General features: G+C 35.6%; 1 protein-coding gene across 2 annotated transcripts in view; it reads left to right on the plus strand.

The window, feature by feature from the left end:
* The window catches only part of CNOT2 (CCR4-NOT transcription complex subunit 2), an 84,044-nt gene extending 59,397 nt beyond the window's left edge, over positions 1–24,647 (plus strand). For both annotated transcript variants that reach the window (XM_059472768.1, XM_059472769.1), the window contains exons 3-15: positions 1,480–1,546; positions 4,867–5,014; positions 5,620–5,802; positions 7,257–7,336; positions 8,488–8,613; positions 11,124–11,248; positions 12,714–12,834; positions 12,946–13,102; positions 14,878–14,939; positions 15,036–15,085; positions 15,877–15,977; positions 16,557–16,701; positions 23,508–24,647. In XM_059472768.1, coding sequence (XP_059328751.1) covers positions 1,480–1,546; positions 4,867–5,014; positions 5,620–5,802; positions 7,257–7,336; positions 8,488–8,613; positions 11,124–11,248; positions 12,714–12,834; positions 12,946–13,102; positions 14,878–14,939; positions 15,036–15,085; positions 15,877–15,977; positions 16,557–16,701; positions 23,508–23,594 — 1,452 coding nt within the window. In that variant the 3' untranslated portion in view covers positions 23,595–24,647. The remainder of the gene's footprint in view (positions 1–1,479; positions 1,547–4,866; positions 5,015–5,619; positions 5,803–7,256; positions 7,337–8,487; positions 8,614–11,123; positions 11,249–12,713; positions 12,835–12,945; positions 13,103–14,877; positions 14,940–15,035; positions 15,086–15,876; positions 15,978–16,556; positions 16,702–23,507) is intronic.
* The last annotated feature ends 1,069 nt before the right edge of the window (positions 24,648–25,716 follow it).

Here is a 25,716-nt window from a genome sequence, read left to right on the forward strand (position 1 = left end):
GAAAGATCTTGCTTGTCCTGCTATTTCAAACTTCTTTGTATGTGTGGATGGTTGTTCCTGTAGTTCCTTACTGTCAAATACCTGCATTTTGTTCTCAATATGTGTAAAATGTATGCTGAGTTAGGTTCTGATATATTTTCTGATGGTCTGTGGTAATTGTCTGCTGTAATTTCTTTTATCATGTCTTCTGTATATATACAAAAACCCCCATAAATACTGTGTGACTTACAGAGATGAATGCTACTTTTGATACTTAGTGACTTACCCTGCCTGTCTTCTTTCTCATTTCTACCATCTGGATTTGGCCCCGGTATAGACAACTAGCAGATTTGGTTTATGAGTTTATTTGTTTGAATTTTACATCTGCCTAGATGATATCAACAAAGCAGTTTGCAGCTATCACAGTAAAGTTATTTTGATTTGAATTCTTTACTCTTAAGCTGAAAACCCTTGAAGTTGCCTTATGTCTAAGAATCCAGACATTTTTTTCCTTGAAACCATCCTGAAATTTAGCCCAAGTCCAGACTAATTCACTAAACAAGCAGCTATTTGCCCTTGTGTTACTAAGTAGAAATAGCATGTTCTGTTGTGGATGGAGAGATTAGGTCAGCTAATAACTTCTTGCTGCAGGGGGACAGTCAGCTGTACCTAGTGTTGGTGAACAGCTGATCAGCAAAAGCAGGGATGGATGTTCCAATATTTAACTTCCCTTAAGATTACAAAGGGGTGTTTTCCCAAGTGTTTAAGTATATGTCCTGTTTCTCAAAGTTATGAAAACTTTACATTTCTTTGGAAGCATGGAGAACAGTTTATTCTTTTCCTCTCAGAACAATGGCTGGAAATGTAGTGTCAAGTGCCTACATTAGTTGCCTTCTTTTTTGGTAATATGTGATTTCTCTAAAGTGGGCATGGTAGAGCAGGAAATATTGCTTCTGACATTTGTAGGTCCTGTTCATATCTATGTACAAGCATGAAGCCAGCTCTTAGGGCAATAAATTTTAACATTAGAGTCTTACCTGAAGTTCATATCTGTTCGTATATACCTGCTGCTACCTAGCCAATCATACTGTGAATGACAATATGAAGCACCCCTTTGTTGAACAGGAAAGGATATGGTTGTATGAGGTGTGTTTTGCAGTGGAAAAAGATCTCTGATTTAAGTAAATGAGTATTTCTTTTTTCTGTAACGATGGGTCTTCTGGATGCATGGGTAGAAAACCTGAAAGCTTTTAGATCTTCTGTGGTCTTTGTTGCAAGTAAAATCTGTGTTTATTACTCATCATGTTTATTGATGTGTAATATACTGCTACAGGTGTTACTGTGCAGATATTTTGGGGAGTTCCTAAAATTTTTCATTACTCTGAACAAGTTTTCAGTTGTTTTGGTTTTCTTGGTGTAATGTGGTGTTGTCAACTTCCAGAGCAAGATAGCACAATATCTTTATGTCTTCAATAACCTCTTATTCTTCTTACATTTTAGATGCTGGCATCACCATCAACATCAGGTCAGCTGTCTCAGTTTGGGGCAAGTTTATACGGGCAACAAAGTAAGAATTCTTTTTATTAATAATATGTTTATTTTATGCTAAATATATTACAGTTTGACACTCTGGAACATGCAGATGGCTTTGTTTTTTGGTGATTGTGTAAAAATGACAGTATACATACATCCTTACATACAATTATTTTAAGATACATTTTTGCTTTGCTTCATATGCAATTTTGCAGTGTTTAGTGTGCAAAATATTATATTGTCACTTTATAACTGCTAAATATCCAAATACAATCATACTATAAAAAAATTCTGTGACTTAACAGACTCTCTGAAGGAAAACATAAAGAAAGCTGAGCTAAAATGAGCCTAGTTCAGAAAACTATGTAAGGAACAGAAGGAAATTATACCTTAAATATAACTGATATTTCATGCTCTACAGGAGCACAGTAAATCTTGTGTACATGTTTGGCAACTTGCATTTGGCAAAGAGCTATGCCATTAAGATTATTGCTTTCTGCATCACTGTTTTTTTCTTTCCTTGACAATGTCATGTGTCTGCCACTCCTATGGACACTGTTGTAATAGAAGAGCTATAGAGTGACAGTCACAGTGTAATGCTCCCTCAAGGACCACCTAACTTAGGGCCAGCATTGAGAACTGAACCTCTTGGTAACTGAGAGGTGCACTCAGGCAGTGTCTCAGAATACCTGAGTTAGATACTGTTCCACAAGTAAAACTGGTTGTGAATGTCACCTCTCCTGTGTCACTACAGTGCTTTTAAGTGTTTTCTGCTGTCTTGCTAAGTGCATCTGACTCAGATTCCAAGAAAAAGTGCCTTCAGAGTACTTTAGAGAGTCTGAACTTTATCTAGTCAAACTAAAAGCTTTGTTTGCTAGATGCATGGCCTTCCAACTTCTTTTGGCTTTCTTCAAATGGTTTAAAAAATACAGTGGCGTTTTGGGGTGCTTTTTTGTTTGTTTTTGGTAGCATTGGTTTTTTGGAAGGTTTTTTTCCCTGTCTCAGTGGTTGTTGAAGAGTGACCCTGTAATATAAACTGCCATTTTATTATGCTACTGAGATTTATATGAGCAGCTTCTAGCATTTCTTAGAGTCATGTTTGGCTCTTGTCTTATATTATAGGTGCTGATTTTGGCACTGTTGAACCTTTCAGACTTTACTGTATACAGATACTAAAAAAGTATATTCATTCAGCTTGTCACAGTCATTTGTTGTTTATTTTTTAAGGTAATCTTTTTAATCAGCTTGGCTTTTCATTCAGTTGGTTGCTGTCCCTAGGATGTAATCTCTGTAACATGGAGACATATGTGCCTACAACCTTGAAAGTAAATATTATCAGGTGTCAGTTTCTACCAGATCTTGAGAAAAAGGGGCAAGAAACTTTTTTGTTGAAGTCATAGTTAACAATTAAATACTCTTTAGGAAAAACAAAGCTGATAGTTCCTATGCACTTTTAAGGATTGGTAGCTGTCAGTCATTAAGCAAGATGTCATATTACAGCATCAATGTAACCTTGACCAGTAAACTTGATCAGTAGGAAGGAAATCTGCCATTTCATTGGTCTGCCTTCAACATAACCCATATAGATCTTGTCTCAGTTAGAAAACTGGAAAAAGAAAGTGTAAGAAAAGAGGGTTTGGGGTTTTTTTTCTTCTTACAGTGAGTATTTCAACTGCCTCTCCTTGCTGGCCATATGGTTCTACTTCACTGTAACAACCCTCATCAGTAAAAAAAATCTAGTTTAAAGAAAGCCAATAAGAAGAAATAACCATCAGTCTAAAAGTGGCATTGCTAAAACAAATGCTTGCACAAAATTAGGTTGAATATCCTTATTGTGGTTTTTTTGGTGTGCTGTATCTAGTTTGGAAGTGTATGTATTTTTTCTTTACCATTTTATTTTTAAAATCCCATGTAATTTTTAATCAACATGAAATATTATTTATAATACATATTTATGCTCATTGAAATTATTCTGATGCAGGAAATTGCCATAATATTTACAGTGAACACTGATGCAATCAACATTTAATGAAATGTTAGGATGCTTCTTATAGCAAGTCACACCACCTCTTAATCTGAATGTATAGAGATAAATCTGAGTGTTATACACTTGAGTTTTATTGCAAACTCCCTGGATTTGCAAATTGTAGGGTAGGACACAGACTGCAGTTCTTATAGTGTAAAAGCTGAATGACTGGGACATTTCTTCCGACTTTGTCAACAATAATATTTTGAGCATATGCTGTGTCTGTTCTTTGCATTCTTAGTATTTAACCACATTATGCATTGTCATATTCAGCTCTTCTGCTGGGGTGTTCTACCATGGGAGAGTGCTGATCCATCAGAATTTTCTTTTGTTTGGTCTGCAAGATAAGATTTTAAGTTCTGTCAGTCTGCCTCAGCAGCCTTATGCCAAAGCAGTAGGAACTGTCACAGCCATCGTTTTTTATATGCTTTGTTATTATTGTAATCTTGCACTAAATGACTTTTCTTGTCTTTGAACATGATTCTTAAACTACTTAATACAGAAAAGTGACATGAGAATGATGAAAAACGTTTGGACATTTTGAAACAGGGCAGTAATTGGTTATTTTCTGCTGTTCTCAGTTGTACCTCACTGAAGTGCTTGCTTTATTCGGTCACACACGATTGTTTGGTTTTAACAATGGGATCAATAGTATTTTCTATACATTCTGTATGTTTTTAAATGCTGAAAGAGGGCTGTTAAAATTCTGCTTGCTTTCTTTTCTGATAAGGTCAAACTTGATCACAGACACTGAAGTACTGTTGCCATAAAGAAGCAACTTTATGTAAAGAGAGAATTGGCCTCAAATGTTGCTTTTGTTGTCCTAAAAACAGTGTTATTGTTAGTTAAAGATCCATCACTTTCATTTTTTTATCAGAGATTTGCTTAATTTTTAGCAAGACAAATCAGTGTTCTAAATACTGTTCAAATATTTATTCAAGAGTAATTAGCATATTTGAGTGCAGTTACTGATTTTCCTAAAATTCTGCCGCTTTCTGAGATAAATTGTAGAATTTCATGTCCTTATTGAAAAACTCAAAATTCAATCCTTCATCTACAGTATATGTCTCAAAGGAAACAAAGTTTTGGAAGTGACTTCAGAGAAATTCCTCAAAGAGCCATTCCAAAGTTAAACAGATATAGGCCTAAATTTGATAGTTGAGTTTCTTCTATCCAAACAAGGACTTAGTTTTGACACTGCACTTTCCTTCAGTCTTTACACTCTTTTTGTACGTTGTCGGCATAAATTGTTTCCATCTATACCTGATGGAGAAGACCTTGTTCCTGATTGCTCTGTATCTCCACCCCTCTGAATTTTTTTTCAATAGGTGCACTAGGCCTTCCAATGAGGGGAATGAGCAACAATACCCCTCAGTTAAATCGCAGCTTATCACAAGGCACTCAGTTACCGAGCCACGTAACGCCAACAACAGGGGTACCAACAATGTCACTTCACACGCCTCCATCTCCGAGCAGGTATTTATCAATAGCTGATATTTCTGCCATTGTGTCTTTCTGCAGAGCTCTTGTTAAATGTTCTGCATATTTTGCCTCATACTTTACAGTCTGATAAATTAAAAAAGAAGAAAAGTAGTGTTTATGGACCACTTACTTTGTTAGGGAAATAATACCATAAAAAAAGTAAGGGTTTACTGTAAGACAGTATTTTATTTTTGTACATAAAGGACAAATTGCTGGCAAATTCTGCTTCAGAATGTAAGAGGTAGTTATTTGATTGTGCAGTTAAAACTTTGCTATGGTGTCATACACTGCATGAGAATATAAAGATAGTAGGCGTGAAGTGCTCATTAGAAAAGAGCTGTAACACCTTTTCATATGTATAATACTTAAGTATTTATCTAAACCTGATGAAGGACTTGATTAGCATGTAATAGGTCATTTGGTATTTCTGAAGAAATTCAGAACTGCATTAATTATAGAGAGTAATCCAAACACAGTGTTTGGTCGCTAAGCACAAATTAAATTGCAGCAGCTTGGAGTCCATCCTGCATTAGTAATGTAAATGAGTAGCCAAATACTGTTGTACAGATTCATCTCTGTGGATGGTTTTTCTTTTTCAGGGGGATATTGCCTATGAATCCTAGGAATATGATGAACCACTCCCAGGTTGGTCAGGGCATTGGAATTCCCAGCAGGACAAACAGCATGAGCAGTTCAGGGTTAGGCAGCCCTAACAGAAGCTCTCCAAGCATAATATGTATGCCAAAGCAGCAACCCTCTCGACAGCCTTTTACTGTGAACAGGTAAGGCTCTTTAATTGGACCATCCCTGTACAGCCAGAGACATACTGCTCTGGAAATGTAATTTTTATCCATTAGAATAAATCTTGAAACCTGTGTCATGTACTCATGTCTGGGCAATAAACTTTGAAGCTCCTTGTAGTATTCTTGTAAGGTGTTTGAGGCCTTTAAGCTAAGTTCTCTTAAAAACTTAAAAAATACTTAAAAACTCTGTGTGCAGAGGACAATGATGTTGGATATTGATACATGTATACAAAGTACTGTTCAAATAGTATTCAGCTGTAGGGTAGATAATGAAATCCCTATGTGTAGGAACTTTTGAATGAAAATGCTCATCTTTTACTCTTTGCATTGCTCACTTTCAGTAAACTACAAGTTTTACAAATTGAGAAGGAAATATCTCTGAAACAATGACTGGCTCTTACTCCACACTTTATTAACATGTGGAAGTATAGTAGTATACATGTCCAATGGCTAATTAAGGTGTTTAACAAAATTTCGAAATTACTCTTGGGGAAAAGAATTTATGGCATTTGCTTGTCAGGTGCATGAATTATGTGACTTTCAAAGAAGCATTTTCTAAATAGTTGTTTAGTTGGAGCAATGAAAGTTTTTAGGCTAGATTTTTGAAGCTTTTGAAGGTGTTTCAAATTAGAGTTAAATGCTTCAGATTTGTAACTGTAAAAAGTTTGCATAGGTAAAATTTCCACTAGGGAACCTTTTCATATTTTTATTTATGGAAACTTCCAAATTATCACCTTCTATCCTGTTTCAGGGAGAAGTAGATGTTGTGATTTTCCACAGGGCAGACATTCAGAATTTCACTCATCTGGGGGCCTACCTTTGGGCTTCTTAACAGGATGAAACACATTATTTGTGGAGCTGTCTGCACAACCACAGTAATCCTACATGATACTTAGATTTTTTCAAACATTTTTGCTTGACCTTATGAACCTTTAGCTCATGTCCTTGTATGACAGAGACCATCCCTCTGTTCACAGTAATGCCATGTGTACATGGTCATGATTGCACACCATAACTGTTCAGCTTATAAATGAGTTGTGACAAACTTGGTCCTTTTCATGACCCAGCTTCCCACCTGCCCGAGTATGGATTGCAGCCTGACTTTTAACTACTGCATTTAATGCGGCTTCATTTTTGTGTATGAAATTATTGAGTAATGATCATGTTAGTCATAACTTGTTTGTTGAGAGATGTCTTAGTACACAATGGCTACTAAAACACTAAGCTATTTTGAAGTCATTCCAGTTGACCTGATTGAGCAGTGCCTGATGCTGCTGCTCATTGTTTTCAGAAAATAATTAAAAACCAAGTTTAGGCTAATATGGGTTGCTTAGGCTTGAATAATTTCAATTTTTTTTCTCCCCTTAATATCTTCCACTAGAAATACAAAGTATATATATCCTTTTGTCTGACTTTCTGGATTTTTTTCACAGTATGTCTGGATTTGGGATGAACAGAAATCAGGCATTTGGAATGAATAACTCCTTATCAAGTAACATTTTTAATGGAACGGGTGAGTTTACTCTCTTTAATGTTGACCTTAAACTACGGCAGAGTTTTTTTAAAAATAAGTCTAATTAATAATATTTTGTTCTGTTGCAGTGCAACTTTCTAACAATTTTCAGATGTTCCATAGAAACCCTGCTCCATAAGCAGTGCTAGGTAACTGGTACTGCTTTATAGCAGTGGATTTTAAAACTTTTGAAGACAAAGTGAAAGTAGTTCTGTAGTATATTTGCTGTATGTCACCTCCCTATAGATTATACTTATTCAGTTAGAAATACAAAACAGCTCTTGAACTTGAAAAGGGTATTGGAGAAGATTTATCTATATTCTGTGAAAACATTAGGCATGTAAAAGCAGTGTGAAAGCATTTTTTTTTTTTAATCTCAAACTCCTTTTGAGCAGCTGAATTGTCATGTAATCCTTTCAGTTAGTTGTTTAAGTTGTGATTTCTCTCTGGGAATTACTTCTTCATCTGAATTTAATGAACTAGAGAGAGGAAAATATCTTTGTCCGTAAATGATTTAGGTTCATGTGTGCTGTTGTTTCTGTATGTGGCTGCATATATGAAGCAACCTGAGGTGCTGGTGATGTCACAGGAATGGAATGGTTTGGGCATTCCGTAGGACATTGTGACATTTTTATAGAGCTGCAGATTTGGCCTCACCTCTGTAGCATTTCCTGCTGCAAATGAAAAAGAGTTCCCATGTAACTTGCACTGCATTGGCTTTTCAGCTGCTTCAGCTTTATCTTACCTTATCTAAGGACAATAGAGCTCTTTGATGCTGCTGCTAATATGGGTTATTCTCTCAAATTTCTTCTTGATAACTCTTCAAACTTTAAACAGATTTAAAACAAATTTCAATACCTATTCTAGAACTGGAATTTTGGTAGTTTGCCTGTATTCTGCGTGTACAGACTTTAATTCAAGTAGAGTAGGCTTTACTAAATGCTACTTATCTGTCGTTTGAAAGCAAACTTCAAACATACTGATGCTCTTTAGGGTCATCTTGTAACACAAAGGCTGTAGTTATATGTAATAATTACTGAATGAGAAAAAAGATCAACTCGAAAGAAAATATGTTCTACATTTATCTTGCTCATAATGAAGTCTCTGACAAAAATACATAAGGGAGTTAAGAATACCTGTTTTTATTGTAGATGGAAGTGAAAATGTGACAGGACTGGACCTCTCAGATTTTCCAGCACTAGCAGACAGAAACAGAAGGGAAGGAAGTGGCAATCCAACTCCATTAATAAACCCTTTAGCTGGAAGGGCACCCTATGGTAAGACCAAACTTTTGAAAGCTCTCTGAATGAAATGAAATTTGCTTTATTCACCTGTTGCTGTTCATAAGATTATAGACAGTCTTTTCAAAAATGCCAGACATGTGAGCTGCTAAGACTCATTTTTAAAAATGAATAATTGATACCTGTGATTGGAGACTCCCTTTCATAAGTACTAGAACACGTGTGTTCTAGTTTTACTGTCAGTAGGGATTGTTGGGGTTTTTGGTTTGTCTAGTATGATTGCTCTGAGGCTGCTCACTCTAGAAATTTCTTAGGCAATAGGTTTTATTCAAATTACATATAGACAAAAGCTGTTGATGTCTGAGTAGCAAATTGCAGGAATAGTGTTTTATTAGTAGAGGTGTTACTGTGTAAAAAGTCATAAGCTGTAAACGTACTGTAAACTTTCACTGTTTATTTGATAGTATTTGCTGCTGTACTGTTCAGTGTCACCCTTATGATGAGTATCAAATTTCAAAAAATAACCTGTAAGCATCAATTATTATCACTCAGATTCCAAGTATGTGTCATATAATTCTTGCTGTACAGGTTAAAAAAATAATAAAAGGAAAAACCTTTAGGTGGATACAAATCTTACTATTTGGGTCTTGAAAAAACTCAGGTAAGCTTAGTGTGAGGTACACAACCTTCTTTTTGTTACTGCTTTAGTAGATTTTGTTACGCATGTTGCATCAGCTCTTGTGAAAAGTTGCTTTTATAACCATAAGTTATTTTTGTGACACTTGTCAAATTTTGAACCAAAAATAACTTAGTGTTTTCAGCTATAAAACATTAGTGTTCTTCAGAGATAGCGGCAACTTGAATTGGACAAGAGAGATACCACATTATCAAGAGAAAGTAGCTGCATGGATTTGGCATAACCAGGGCCCTCTGCATAAGATAGCTGTGAGAAAGAGTTAAACAAGTTAAACTGAATTGTTAAACATGGGGAAAAAGTGACTTCCCCACATAATTACACTCAAAACCAAGCATGAATGGAGACTTAGTACAGCTTGAGGCTTATGTATGATTTTGTCCAACATAAAATGGCTTGGATGGGAAGGAACCCTAAGGACAGTTCCAGCTCTGGAAAAAGAAGACAATATGTGAAAAACTGATAGAAGATAGGAGGGAGATCCACACAGATGCACTTTCAGCAGGGAGCTTGAATTCAGTATTAAACAGCACTGCAGCATAAAAATGTCTGTAATTGTTCTTTTGCTTACACCATTTCCCCATTTTGGTGCTAGCATAGCTATTTGCATGACTGCATGATAAACCACGAAATAAAGTTCTCCAAAGAGCTACCCTGAGCATCTGCTTAGTGCAGCAGTTGAGTATGGAGGTAGAAACAGTCAAAAAATGAAAATGTGAAATACTTTGGATGTTGTCTTCCAGCACAAAATATGGAGAGCACTTCTGGTTGCGGACAAGAAAGAGCAAGCTCAAAACAGAGCAGAGACCTACTTTCCTCATGCTTAATTATTCAGGAAAATTGTACTTCAAATAGCTTTTAGATGGAATAAGAATATCCATTAAAGTTAATTCATTATCAATTTTATTCATCCAGTGGAAGAAATTGTAATAACTCTGGATGAAAAGGCTGAACAGCAGAAACAAGATAAACTCAATGTTGGTTTATTTCCTTAAATAAAGAAACATTGATCTCTAATTCCAGAACACTGAAGAAAGTCATGTGTTGTCATCTATGGAACCATTTTAGTCCTTTCCATCTACTAAGAATCTTCAAAAACCAGGACCTAGACTTCCTTCTGTCTTCTGTTCTTCTAGTGCAGTGTCCTTTGCAACCAAATCACTGAATTATGTCTCAGCAAAGTCTAGTCACCCTTGGATGTGTGATGTGGTGGCTTGTTTGGTTTAGTTTGAACTGGCATTAAAAACAAGTTCCTGTTCAGTTGTCAGAATCCATGTTCCTATGTGACTGGGCTGCTTTTTAAAGTTAGGATCAGAGCACTGAGAGTTACAGGCTAAATGTTTTCAGTTTTTATACTGAAAGTAGGAGTCACCTTCATGTCACAGGCAAGTATTTAATTGTTAACATATTCTGCTGCAAGTTAGCTGGTTGTCCTTTGAGAATACATGCTTCTGAAGAGATTATGCAAAAAAATTCTTCATGCACTTTGGGGATGGAGAAAAAATGTATTATACTTCTAAAAGCAGTACATCCTTATCAGTGGATTTACCCAAACACAGCTTTAACAATGCCTGTAAAGATGATTTGATTATTTAGATGTGCGAAACAGGTGCAGTGGATGTGCCTATGAACTTAACCCGGAGTGTGTCTCAGCTCACACTTAAATAAGAGGCTTTAGTCTAATATGTGTGGATGTTTTGAATGAATATGCTTTGTTTTGCTTTACCTGTTCTTTAAGTCATCGCTGTACAGCTTGCGCGTAATGAAAATGGACAGTAAGCAAGATCAGCAGAAGAAAGCGTTTTTACTTAGCAGTCATTTAATATTATTCTTGCTTTCATTTTGATGATAGTTGGGATGGTAACAAAACCAGCAAGTGAGCAGTCCCAGGACTTTTCAATACACAATGAAGATTTTCCAGCATTACCAGGCTCCAGCTACAAAGATCCAACATCGAGTAATGATGACAACAAATCTGTAAGCAAACCGTAAATCTTCTCTTATTTTCAGTGTTCATACTTCTTTTGGTGATTATATTTTAAAATGGTCAGTGATAATATTTGCAATAAGAGATTTTCAGTTTTTCCCTTCTAAATTAATGAGAGATTTTGTATAAGCAGCATTTAAAATGTAATTATGTAAATGGAATTTCTCAGTAAGGTTTTTGGTCCAAACAGTCGCCCTGCTTGGACACGTCAAAACTTATTTTTGAGAATTGGTAATATTTTTTAAGTTTATAATTTGTAATTTTTTTCTATCAATTGTAGATCATCTTTTTGCTACTGATGCCTCTCATCAGTTATCTACACATTTTAAGATTTTTCTTCAAAGTTGTCCAGTCCTTTAAAGGTTAGGTGGTACAATATCTCTTTAAGGTGAAATGCTTAATGGAGATGTGGAATCAGAGGGAACAAACTCTCTTAATAGAGAGCATTGATGACTATATTGTAGACTAGTGAGGTACATTATATCTTAAGTATTGGCATAATTGCTGTCCATTAGATATATAACTGAGAGCATAAGATTATGGGGCTGTTCTTCATTGTTTACTCTGAAAACTTTGTAAAATGTTACAAAATGTTACTATATGCAAACAGTGAACTAGTTTCTACTTACTGATTGGTTTATTACTTCTAATTGCAAAAAATATGTTAATGACAGTGCCATAAATACTGAATAAGTAGTAGACATGACTGCAAACTCATGTAAGAACTGAAAAATGAACTGCTCAAAAAGAGAGACCTGAGGAAGTCTGGCCCCGCCCCAAGTGTTGTGGGCGGTTTTATCATGAGGAAAATGTTCTGATAGGATTAGTACTGTGTACAGTAAGGAGAGGGAGAGTAAATGTGATTAATTCTATAACTGTAGACTTGTTATAAAGACTATGAAGGAGTTAGAAATTACACATATGGCAAATATATTTTGTCAGTAGATAGATTCCTGGAGCATAGTCTGTTTTCTTGCCAGACACAGTGTGTCTGGCATAGTGTTTATATCAGATATAATGTTTATATGTCTTTCCTCATAGCTGCAAATGTGCCAGTTGTATGTTACTTGCACCTGAAATTGGCTTGAGTATTATCTGTTACTGCGTCATGGAGTGTTATGCAGGAGCAGGACTGATGTGGTGAGCCAAGGAACCTGTGGTCACAGGCACTTGGTATATCCACTGTGCATTCCAACTCGAGTGTAAAATAATTTATTCTTGTAGACTGCAAACTTTTAGCCTATTAATAGTAGTTATGTATGACAGGTATACTTTGGAAAATTATTCAATACAACGTAAAGTTTGTCAGCAGAACTCAGGGGCTTCAGCTTGATGCCATTTATTGAAGTGACTTGATGTACTGGCTTGGAGTGCTTGACTGAAAAGATATGGGGAATAAGTATTTCCATTTTGGTTTTTTTTCATCATACCAACTCTGCAAATTATCTTTAATAGAATTTGAGTACATCAGGCAAAACATCATCCAGCACAGATGGGCCCAAGTTTCCTGGAGATAAAAGTTCAACTACGCAAAACAACAACCAGCAGAAAAAAGGGATCCAGGTGTTACCTGATGGTATGTGTCATTCCAGTTTTTCTGCTTTAAAAGTTTTGACAGTCATTTAGATTACCTTGTTGATTCCTCTGCTTCTTAAAAAGAGAAAATTAATTTGTTGTTCTTTCGCAGGTCGGGTTACCAACATTCCTCAAGGGATGGTGACGGACCAGTTTGGAATGATTGGCTTGTTAACATTCATCAGGGCAGCAGAGACAGATCCAGGAATGGTACATCTTGCATTAGGAAGTGATTTAACAACACTAGGTCTGAATCTCAACTCTCCTGAGTAAGTTTCTGGAATTTAATCCTGTCTTCATGTTTGGTTTTATTATGCTGTCATTCATAGTCCGTTCACTTAGTCCACTCAGCTTTTAAACCTGCAAGCTGGTTTGCCAAATAACATTTGAAAATGTAATGACAAAGAGAATTGTGCTTCAGGGCAAGCTTTCAATAAATCTAGTGGCTTTGTTTATTCTCCTAACTTCTTTAGGACTTTTTTCAAGGAATTGACAGTATATTGTTTATAAATGTAATGTATACATTCATTTTCTAATAATAATATTCCTTGGGGATATTTACACTTAACTCTCAGCAGTTTGGGGATAAATTAGATTTATATAGTGTAATGATGAACAGAGCACCTGCAGTGTTAGGCTGCACTGAAGATTAGTTTAAATGAAAGTAGTTGACTTCCAGTGACTCAGTTCACCTAAATAAACTAGTTTAGTCATCTAGGTTTGCTATAGAGGCAGTGGGGAGAAAAGTAGTTAGTGACTGCACAAATGCTAGAAGGAGTGCTTTAGACTTAGGGGAGATGAATAACCAGCCAACCCAGGGTGCCTTTATTTTTACACTAATTACTGAAGGAACTCAGATCAGTTTAGACAAAACTAATGTCTTTCAGATGACTGCAGTTGTGAAAAAAAAAATTAATTTCTGGTGCTCTTTCAGATGAAAATCTCACACTTTTTTGTTTTATCACAGATTTATATCGTGTTAGCCTTATAGACAGAGTACTATATATTTTAAGGTCTGCACATAATATATTAAAAAAAACAAGACCAGACAGCATACACACATAGTTTCCATCTTTCATAAATTTATATGGAGCTGCATGTAATCAGGGAAGCTTGATGAATGTGGATATCAAGCACAGGAAAAATGGCTCCTTATTATTCTGCTTTTCTGAGCAGCTATGCTGTAAATAACTGTATTTTTAGTATTTAATTACCGTACATAGTGTATTTAGATTCTTGGATGGAGAGAATAGGAGCTAACATTTGATGCAGACAGTTTATATGCTATAAAGCTGGTTTTACTTCATGCTGCAAAAAAGCTTTGCGAGCAGCCCATGCAGACCTCAGTGTCTGGCCTGCCATCTCTCCTTATGTTAAATGTTCTTCCCTTGCTCTGTGGATTATTGTTGGAAAAACTAAAACTATATCACATATGAAAAGGCAAATGTTTCTGCCCTGTGTGGTAGCTTGGTTGGTAAAAATACCTATGTGACATAAAAACTTAGAAACTAATGTTCTTTTAGAAACAAAATTTTAGAATTTTGTATTTATTGCTAGTGGCTTAAATTATCCTTTCTAACTGCCGTTTTGAGGAAGAGTAAAATCTTTACTGGTTAGTTTTAAACAGCAACCTGCCAGCACAAATTTTTCCTTCCCTTTTACATCATAGGCTAATAAATCAGAATCCACCAGGGTTGTGACAACTGTTCCTAGTTAAGTTGAAACCCTGCATAATAACACTGGATACCTGAAAAAGGTTGGGACCTCTGGCACCTAACTTGAAGGAAAGATAGATTTAAAATAAAATTTTGACCCTGTAGTTTCCAATGGCAGTTGAAATGCAACATTGCTCTGCATATTAAAAAGAAAAATAATAAATGTGACTGCTTTAGGAAAGTTTCCTCTTATCTTCTCACCCCAACTGAGGATTTGGTTGTGTGATATAGCTCTTAGGTTTGTGAAATTGATTATGGAGGGGTTTGTTGGTTGGTGGGTTGGTTTGGAGGCTAATTTTTATAAATTTATGCTTTTCTTTTTTCTTCAGAAATCTTTATCCCAAATTTGCATCCCCATGGGCATCATCACCTTGTCGACCTCAAGACATAGGTAAGAGAGAAATAACTATTAAATTCAGTATTAATATTTGCAAATTATATTCATTTACATGTCTTAATAGTTGCATCAATTCCGATTCTTTTTTAGACTTCCATGTTCCATCTGAATACTTAACTAACATTCACATTAGGGATAAGGTGAGTACATGTGTGTGTGTGAGTGCATTTTTTGTTAATTTATTACCAGTAATTTTCTAAATTTTCTTTCAGATAGATGTTCAAAGTCAGTGCATTTTGTGCATGTCCTCAATCTTTCTAGAAGCAGTGTTGAGTTAACAGGCTAATGTGACACACCGAGCACCCATTATATCCTACAAAAAGAGAATGGGCATGCAAAAAATAGCTAAAAAGCACAATGTGTGTTTAAGAGTTTGTCCTTCATGTGAAGTTGAATTTTTTTGTGATAGAGTTCAAATGGCAAATTAAATTGAGATATTTCTTCTTGAGATAAGATCAGAATTGTGTTTTCATTTATCTGTTGCATTCCATATCTACATGAAAAGGGATTTTTTGAGATATATATTCTTTCAACTGTTTGAAGGGATCATTGAAAAATAGCATAAGAAATTTTAGTAGTGTTACAAAATAGGGTGTGAAGGGAGCAAATACATGCAGAAGTTGTTTTGGTTTTTTTGAAATAAAATATGTAGATGGGAGTATGCACTTAACAGGGAGAAAATTCTGTCTTGCTCGTTTGTTACATCTCTATTTTTCTATTGTAACCTTTAACTTGGAAAGGCTAACTCAAAGTGGAGAAAAATTGTTTTAATAATTATTACTCCTGTTGTATTAGAATATAATTTTCAACACACTTAGAATAGAAGGATGGAAGTTCTGGATGTATTCTTATGTTATTTAAGTGGGGTAGTGTGTTTTAAAACATTTATCTATTGTGATTTTTCATCCTCATTTTCTTCAATCTTTTGCAGCTGGCTGCAATAAAACTTGGCCGATATGGAGAAGATCTCCTGTTTTATCTCTATTACATGAATGGAGGAGATGTATTACAGCTATTAGCAGCAGTAGAGCTGTACGTTCAAACTATTTTGTCAGTCTTATATGAGTTAAGCTATTGCAGTAATGAAATGGCAGATGTTAAAAAAAACCAAAACAAAAACCAGAACACCCAACAAGTTAGACATTGAAAGCAGGAAGCTTAGTCAATCTCGAATGGTAAAGCTTTTTTTAAAATACCTCCTCCAACCTTGGTGTCATTTTGTACAGAGTTTTTTTACATTTGTGTAGTGGAAATCAAAAGCCCATCTCATGTATTTTGCATTATGAAGCACTGTGGAAAAAATGGCAGGTGCCAGTCATTATTGAATGTGTAACTTGCCTGTCATCAACCAAATCAGAACCAAGTAAATACTCATAAAAAGAGTTTGCTGTTAGAACCTACCAGACTTGAAGTTTCTTGTGTATTTTAGTTTGAGGTATAAGAACTGTATGGAAGAGGTATGAAATCACAGGTTTAGCCATGTCGTAGAAATTTTGTTTGGGATTTGAATGCATTGTACAGTAAAGATTGAAGCCCATAAAGTTAGTTTATTAAGTCAGTTTCAGATAGCTAACACTAAGAATTATTTTTCCTTTCTGTTACAAATGAAAGATTTAACCGGGATTGGAGATACCACAAAGAAGAACGAGTATGGATCACCAGGGCACCCGGCATGGAGCCAACAATGAAAACCAATACGTACGAGAGGGGAACATATTACTTCTTTGACTGTCTTAACTGGAGGAAAGTAGCTAAGGTATCTCTTTTCCTTTGTGTAGATACTTTAAATACACTGTTGGCCATGTATTTTTACAACAACAAGAGTAAAACACAAAAATCTTCACAAAAATATCTAATATTTTCTTCTCCTGTTACATAGGTTCATTACCTTAATTTCTGATGTCTGAGAGAAATAAGGTTGTCTAAAACACTGCCTTGCTTGTGGAAAATAAGGAGCTGTCTCTCTTATTTCCAGTTTTCTTTGAGAGGTAGAAGGACATAGGACTTCTTTTAGGAGTTTTGTTAAAATTGAAAGCTCTTCTCACAGCATAGAGTTGAGTGGAAAGCATTATTTGGCATTTTAGAAAGTGCACTTGCAAACATTTTATTACTTTGTTTTAGAAAATTAAATAGGATGCTACCACACCTCACTTAGGAAACTTAGGAATTTAAAATGGATGTTGGATGGGTGCAGGGAATGCTTTTTTGGTTTTTGGGTACAATCTCTCCTTAACCATACTTAGGAATTCCATGCTCTGTTGTTTGAAAATCAGAGTTCTTTGAAATAACTTCTTCTAAGGAGGAGGCATATTTCCATGATGCTTGTTTTCTATCCTGTAGACCAGGAGGCATTAAACAATCAGAAAGCTATAGCTTTTTCCCTCCCCAGCTGTCATAATCTGTTGGTCCCATTCTGTCCATTAGTACTGTCAATAATGTTCTATGTCAGACCATCTGTAGATACTGTATCATACTCTTCTTTTCTCTAAAAAACAACAGATCAAATCAGATTAACCTTGAAGCCTTGAACTCAATAGATGTGATTCCAGCATGTTGTAACTGTATTTTGTGGTTCCACAGGTTTAGGTATTTCATAGAATAAGAAATCTTTTCACCTGCAGCCCAATTTATGAATTGTTTGCTGAAAAGGCATTTCATTTGGAGATTAGGGAACATTGCATGAAATAGTTACATGTCTGTTGATGTGTTTATAAACACCTATTTTAAAGAGAATAAAGTTCAGTGTCCTCCTTTGTCTATACAGCCATTTGGCATCTAGACATGGACTAGATACATGATCTTTTTATTTCCTTCCCCACTCCACCCAGTAATTTTGCATAGTTTGTGCAAAGTCCCCTCAAGAATTAACATTTTAGTTGCCCTGAAGGGTACGGCAGGTTCTTTATCCAGTTGTGTGTGTGACTCCTTGCTTCTGCTGACTTTTTACTGCTGCAGGCAAACTCAGGCATCTGTAACTGACAGGTTTAATGGTGAGCCCTGCTATTAAAGTTTTTCCTAAGTGCAAGGTAATTCCAAAACTTCTAAACAAAAGTGCCACGCCTCAAAAAGAAAACACAAACAGAAGGAAACCATTTGTTTCTACTTGAATTACTCATTTGCTGCATGGTATACTTCCTTGGGTTCCCCAAGATGCTGTTTGAAGCTATTTTATTATTGCCTAAGATCATCAGAGGGGGTGTAATTACCTTTAGAAAGGATAGATTTCTTTTCTGGAATCAAATGAACGTGTTCTGTTTATTTACAAGCAACAAGCCTCGTGTAGTTTCACATGTCAATGGAATTGCGGTTTTAGTTTGTGTGGACACACAGCATTTCTTTTTACTAGGAGGAAAAAGATAATACTCATTGTGTAAGGATGATAATAATAACCTCTTCAGTGTCTCCTTTTTCTACCTGTGGTAAATGTATGCAGCTGCTATTTGATGCTTAGCATTACTCTAGGACAGTATTGTCTTTGGAATCTTGAGTGCTATTCTGAAACTCAGGATTCAGTGCTTGAGTGATGTACACTCCATCCTCCTGCTGGGCATTCCTGAGATATGGAGAGACAGGAGCACTACTGTTCTCTGAATGGTTTTTCACAAGGTCTACATAGATTCTCTTTTTATTTGCATGCTGAAAGTAATTCCCCAGCATTAAGAACCAATTGATAGCTAGTAAGAAGAGAGATAGTATTTTCTACAGTTTTGTACTTGTAGTGGTATTGCAACAATGAATGTGATTATTTTATTTATTCTCCCCCAATGTCCATAAGAAGCAATAATATCTTTTCTTCTAGGCTTGTGTATTCCATAATGTAAAAAATTGAACTGGAATATTATTTTGAAATTTTTATTTAACTTTGAGCAGGCAAATTGAGCATTGGTCACAGGAAGCTAGAGAATGATTTTGGGGAAAACTGAGATTTTTGTTGCATGGAAAATGAGTTGCATACTAGAATTAATTCTGTGACATTTTCACCTTTGATAAATAAATAAGAACTTAGGTACATGTTGTGTGATCTTAGCATTCCATGGTAATGTTACCTGTGGCATTAATTTCTGTAGTGCACATTTCCTCTGAGGAAGACTAATACAGACTCACCCTAACAAGATCAGCAATATTTGGTAACACTGTGTTGCTTTGGATGCAAAAAAAAAGTACAGCAAAGTAGTTTTATTTCTAACAAATGCAGAAGTAATTCATAAATATTTCAGGAAATTAGACTTATAAGGAGCTGGAAAAGAAAGAATTCTGATAAATTGCAATCTCTAATTGTAACTGTTACATTATTAGTGGATGCTGAGAATATCAGTTCCTTAGAAGGCCACAATAATAATCACTGCTGAACAGTTTCACTAGTCCTTCATTGAAGCTGGTGTACAGGAATACTTGCTCATAAATTATTGTCTCGTGTGCATATTCAGTTCTTTTTCAAAGTGCTTTATAAATTTGGTTCTTGTTCTACTGTAGATGTTCAAATATAGGGCAGCACATACCCTAATGTGCTGTGCTTTGCAGACATTGTGTATTTTGTATTATGAGCTTATGTATTTATTGTCCCTATTTTAAATTACACTGCAGTGTGAAATATTGCTGCACTGAAATACAGCAGTTTACTTTAGGTAGCACAACTAAATCTTAAAACTTAACATTTTTAAAAACGTAAACCAGTTGTGATTTAGTAGATTTAGTGTTCTGGATTGGTTATAACAAAAGCAAAGAAGGCTGAATAACTTCTTTCAAGAAAAATCAAGCAATATTTTTATCTTTTTTATTAAACTGTAGGCTCTACTTTTATATTCTTAATGGGTAATAAAAGCAAAGTAGCAGAATAATGAGAATTCCTGAACTACTAGGAAATAAAATTAATTCTGATTTGATGATAGTAAAAAGTGAAAAAATATGAATGATAAACTTCAAATTCACCTTAAATGCAAAATAAAAAGCAGAAAAATTCTGATTACACATGTTTGTTATATGGTTTTTCATCCTAGGGCATGTGGAAAGTATGCTGAGGTTAAAGACACTGATTTTTTATTTGGCTGAGGTTTTGGCTATAGTTTGCTGCTGTTGAGGAGACATGAGAGAGGAGGGGAAGTAGCTCTGACACCCAAAGTGCTTTCTACGATTGCACACTTACTGAAATCCTGACTTAAGTTGTCTGAAGTAAGCAGCTTGAATTTTCTTCTTACTTTTCAGTAAGGAGAATTAATTTAGAGTACAAGATTATAAAACCTTTTTACATTGATGATGTAGTTCTAAAACATGGAATTCTTCATGGGAGAGGAAATTAAAATTTTAAGTGTTTATTTGCTTGTCAGGGTTGTTGTCTAGACTAAATGATTCCCTATCCTGTCAAGATCAGTATTAATTGAAATAATAATTTCTGTTATAATTACTAGAAAGTTAAATTTATTATTCCAGTAAAGATGTGGCATAGTATTTTAGTTCAGCCCCTAAAGTGGGTCTTTGCCTCCATCTTTAAGTCAGTATAAATGCTACTTTTAAGTCCCATTGGGAATTTTTAAGCTAGCTATGGGATTTCTACTCTGCTCTCATGGACTTACACAATCCAGAATATTTTATCCTCATGCCTATTCTGCTAACTTTTTTTGTTTCGTTTTGCTCTATAATTGCTATGGATCATCCTAAGCAATCCTCTCCTACTTTAAGTATCCTTGCCTGTTCCTGTTTGTACATGTACAGACTGATATAACTTTGCTATCAAATAAGTTCTCAGGATGGCATGAGAGGTGATTATTTTCTTTGCATAGAACAATTTATTTAGTGTCACACATGCTGTAAGTTTTCACACACATTCAGGACTCATTATTTCTTGTTAATAATGGGTATCTAAGTTTTAATTCTTACCTCCATGTGGAAAAGAAAGCAATGTAGCACATTTATCAATGGATACCTGGGATTTTTAACATTTTTTTATATCTGTTTATGTTAAATAATACCACTGCTGCTGTTGACATCCTAAACTACAGTGGCAAAAGCAAAAACATAAAGTATACCTGTAAGTATTTTCCCCTATGTAATAAACAATTGGCTTTTAGTTTCCAGAAATACTGGTCAGTGAATTCTTTTTTAGGTATTGTCAGGCAGAACTTCAGGTGTCCTACGTGCTACTAAATATTGAATTTGAGCTTTACTGACACTGGGATGCAAATCAAGGCTGTTTTAAGCCTGTTTATTTTAACAGTCAATGACAGTTTGAAATATGAACTCACATACTTGTAGAGAAAATTTAGTAAGGAAACATACTCCTTCTGAAGGAGGGACTTCCAGTGTGTGGGACACAAAGGGTTGCTCAGCCCCCTGAGCTTTTTTACAGACACCTTGCTAGCAGCTCCCACTGCCAGTAGAGGCTCACAACAACCTTAACTTTGGAAAACCATTTTTTAGGATACTGATACTCTCTGGTTTCTGATACTTACTGTATCTTACTGGTTTAATTAGCAATTTGCCAAGGGTCATTTTGAAGGCATTTCAGAGCTTGTGGAAGCTCAGTTAACTGATTGAAGTTGACCATAGATGGATAGTATCTACTGGCCCTTCCATGCTTATGTGAAAGAAAGAAACTTTGACAGCCATGAAAGGCAGAGAAAGCTTGAGTGGTATCTTTTCTATTATAAAATGACTACAGAATTACTGGAGATCATTGAATCATAGCATGATTAGGTTGGAAAAACATTAAAGACCATGTAGTTAAACCCCTGTACCATGGACAGGAACACCTTCCACTAGACCAGGTTGCTCAAAGCCCCATCCAACCTGGTCTTAAACACTTCCAGGGATGGGGTAGCCGCAGTTTCTCTGGGTAGTCTGTTCCAGTGCCTTGCCACCCTCATAGTGAAGAATTTATTTCTAGTACTCAGTCTAAATGCTGCCCTTCTTCAGCTTAAAGCCACTTCCCTTTGTCCTGTGCCCTTGCAAAAAGTCCCTCTCCACCCTTCCTGTAGGCCCCCTGAGATCCACTCAACCTAATCCAGCCTTTGACACCAAAGTACACATATGGACTTGTACCCCTTGATCTTGCTTGTTACCCAATCTCTTCAGTCTCAGCATTGTGTGTCTGCCCAAAAAGAGAGCATACACCAACTGGCATGCAGGTTTTATTAGGAATGCCAGAAGCAATTCACTTGTGTATATATGACCTAAAAAAGCCCAAACAAACAAACACAACACCTAAATAAATAAAGAAAGAACCCCCAAAAACCAACCAACCAACCAAAACCCAACAACAAAAAATCTTTGGCTGGAGTAGAGAGCTGGGAACTAGAAATGAAGCAGATGTGCAGCATTTCAGTACAGATGGCTGTAACTTTACATAGGTTTTGCTCGGGTTTTCCAGTTTTAGGGATAGCATTCTCAGGGGAGTGCACAATGCTTCGCATTTTCCTCTACTTTGTTTCTTTGCCATGCTGAATGTTCTTTTTATGCTAAATGGACCTTGTTTTGCCTTGAAAGAAGAGAGTTGCAAGAGTTGGATTTCCTAGATTTTATTTCTGTTCTTGCATTAATTTAGTGCAGATTTACATGTACTGAAGTATTATACTATTTAATCACTTTAGAGAGTGTTCTAAAACAATCTCTTCATTGCTCATGTGTTTTCATCTCTGTGTGAAAATAGTGGGCTAAGTTTGCTTTGCAGATACAGATGTTGTTCTGCTGAGGTTCTCCACCAAGTTAGATAAAATAATTTACTGTGCATGTCCAAAGTTGTTGTTGAATTACCAAGAAGTACCCCTAAGAAACAGTTCTGAAACTTGCTTACACTGTTTCTTGAATGAAGATTAAATGGAATGAGACACAATTAAACTGCTTAAAGGGTCTGAAGAATATAAAATTTCAGGTTTGGTGGGTCTAGGATGTAAATATGAGTATGAAATATGGAGGAATATTTCTATGAATTTTGGCTTAAGTGGGTCTCAGTACTTTTTACCTGGACATTTTCACAGAATCATTTATGTTAGAAGAGACCTCTGAGATCAAATCCAGCCTTTGATTGATCACCACCATGTGAAACAGACCTTAGCACTAAATCCAGTTGTTTCTGGAACACCTCCCTCATATCCATCCTGAACCTCCCCTGGTGCTTCATGAAGCTATTTGGTCTGGTAGTATGACACAAAAATATTACCAAACTTTAGTTCATCCAGAATAAGCCTCTGTACTCTGTCTCTTTGAAAGACAGCTTTTGTTTATAATTCAGCTCATGCTGTGACTGTGTATTTGTGTTTTGTTTATGTGCATATATAAAATTGTTTGAGATTATAACAGAGGTTCTGAGAGTCATGTAGCATTCAAAAGAATAAGAGAAGTCTGCATGTTGTGGGTGTAAAGGCTTAGGATTGTTGTAATATATACCTTTTTCTTCTTAAAATACGGAATTCAAGGTAGCAAAGTCATGTGGTTTTCCCTTAGGATAGGCTAGTACTTGATCCCCTCTGTATTTGTGCTTTTCAAGTATGGCTGGTAGACTAGATGTTCACAGGTAAATGATACATTGTTTTATTTGTGTTTGTATTTTTTTTCTTTTTTTAATTGTAGGAGTTCCACCTGGAATATGACAAATTAGAAGAAAGGCCTCATCTGCCATCAACCTTCAACTACAACCCTGCTCAGCAAGCCTTCTAAAGACTTCCCTTTTCTTGGGGTATGGCTGTCTCAGCACAATACTCAACATAACTGCAGAACTGATGTGGCTCAGGCATCCTGGTTTTAATTCCTTGAGGATCTGGCAATTGGCTCATGCGAAGGGTCACCATTTGAGGTCCTGCCTTACTAATTATGTGCTGCCCAACAACTAAATTTGTAATTGTTTTTCTTTAGTTTGAGCAGGGTCTGAATTTTTGTTTTTGTTTCCTTTTTTGCCAGCAGACAAGCTTGGGTCTGTAAAGACAAGCGAGTACACTGACAAAAGTTTACCACTTAGTTTTCCAAAATGTAAAAACAAAAAAAAAGAAAAAAGACAAAAAATTAGACAACAAAATTTGCATTGTTCATTGTAGCACTATTGGTAATAAAAAATGTTTGTGCATTTTTATGTGAAGATCCTTCTCGTATTTCATTTGGAAAGATGAGCAAGGTTTGCTTCCTTCATTTTACTTCCCCTTCTGTCTTTGAAAGGCAGTTTTCGCCAAGCTTAATGCAAGAATATCTGACTGTTTAGAAGAAAGATATTGCCACAGTCTCTGGTTAGTTTCCAGGGTTGTGTATTACTGAGCTTCATCTTTCCAGAATGAGCAAAACACTGTCCAGTCTTTGTTACGATTTTGTAATAAATGTGTACATTTTTTTTAAATTTTTGGACATCACATGAATAAAGGTATGTATGTACGAATGTGTATATATTATATATATGACATCTATTTTGGAAAATGTTTGCCCTGCTGTACCTCATTTTTAGGAGGTGTGCATGGATGCAATATATGAAAACGGGACATTCTGGAACTGCTGGTCAGGGGACTACTTTGTCGCCCTGTGCACTAAAGGGCCAGATTTTCAGCAGCCAAGGACATCCATACCCAAGTGAATGTGATGGGACTTAAAGAAGTGAACTGAGACAATTCACTCTGGCTGTTTGAACAGCAGCGTTTCATAGGAAGAGAAAAAAAAAAGATCAATCTTGTATTTTCTGACCACATAAAGGCTTCTTCTCTTTGTAATAAAGTAGAAAAGCTCTCCTCACTGCAGTGTTGACTTTGATTTGAGATTGTGAAATTATTTCTTCAACAATGAAAAATGGAAAAAAAATTGAAGTATTAAAACTATCGAGCTGTACAGTGGTTAAGACACTTGAAGAGTCTTTTTGCTGCTGACAAGTAAATTTATGAGAATTTCATATTCTTTTCCACAGTAAAGTTTCCACGGCTAAAGGCTTTGGTTAACCTTGGTTTCAGATCCCCTCTTTAGAATAGCAAATAATTTTTAGAAAGGTGGGTGGGGTGCTATGTCAAATAATAGGAAGATGCTTCAAGAATTCATCACTTGGGAGAAGCTTGGGTTAGAGCTGATCACAGCTTATTTCCATATTGGTGTTTTCCCACTTAAAACAGAAGTACATTTCATTTGGTGATTGCTATTACTTGAACTTGCAGATGCAAATAAACATGAACATAGACTGTTTCTGAAAACTGTAACTGTTCTGAGCGGAGAAAGAAAAACTGAAGTGTTGGGATGGTTTTCTTTTTCTAGATATGATTGCCACTTCTCATTGAGTTGCCTCTGGTAATGCAGATCATTGAAAAATACCTGAAATTACCAAAGCAAGACATGTTAGTGAATCCTGGAATTCTTTTTTCCATTTTAACCTATTTTTCTATGTAGTGCAAAAGCAGCTTGTTTGCATGTATTTGGATTATGCTTGGAAATTGGACCATTAGTGACCTTGCTGTGGTTCTGTATCAGGTGTATGGTGAATCTTAAATTCTGAATTTTTTAATATCTATTTTAAGATGGTAAACAGAAAAATATTATTCTGTTGATTCTATTTTTTTTTCTATTATTAAAGCAAAGTTTTCCCAGCTTGAAAGAAGAGAATGGTTATAATCCATATAATTAACACAGCTGAAAAAGATTGTGGCTTGTTCTGTTTCTCAAACCAGAGCAGATTCAAACATATATTTGATTATCCAAATACAAATTTATAAATTTTCAGAATGATAATTTTCCAAAAGCATATTGTTCCCGCTACAATTAATGTTACATTTTTTTACTGTCAGGTTCGTTATGACCTGAGTTTTTAGGTTGTTTTTTT

The sequence above is a fragment of the Ammospiza nelsoni genome, chromosome 5 (assembly GCF_027579445.1).
Source record: "Ammospiza nelsoni isolate bAmmNel1 chromosome 5, bAmmNel1.pri, whole genome shotgun sequence".
Taxonomy (NCBI): Eukaryota; Metazoa; Chordata; class Aves; order Passeriformes; family Passerellidae; genus Ammospiza; species Ammospiza nelsoni.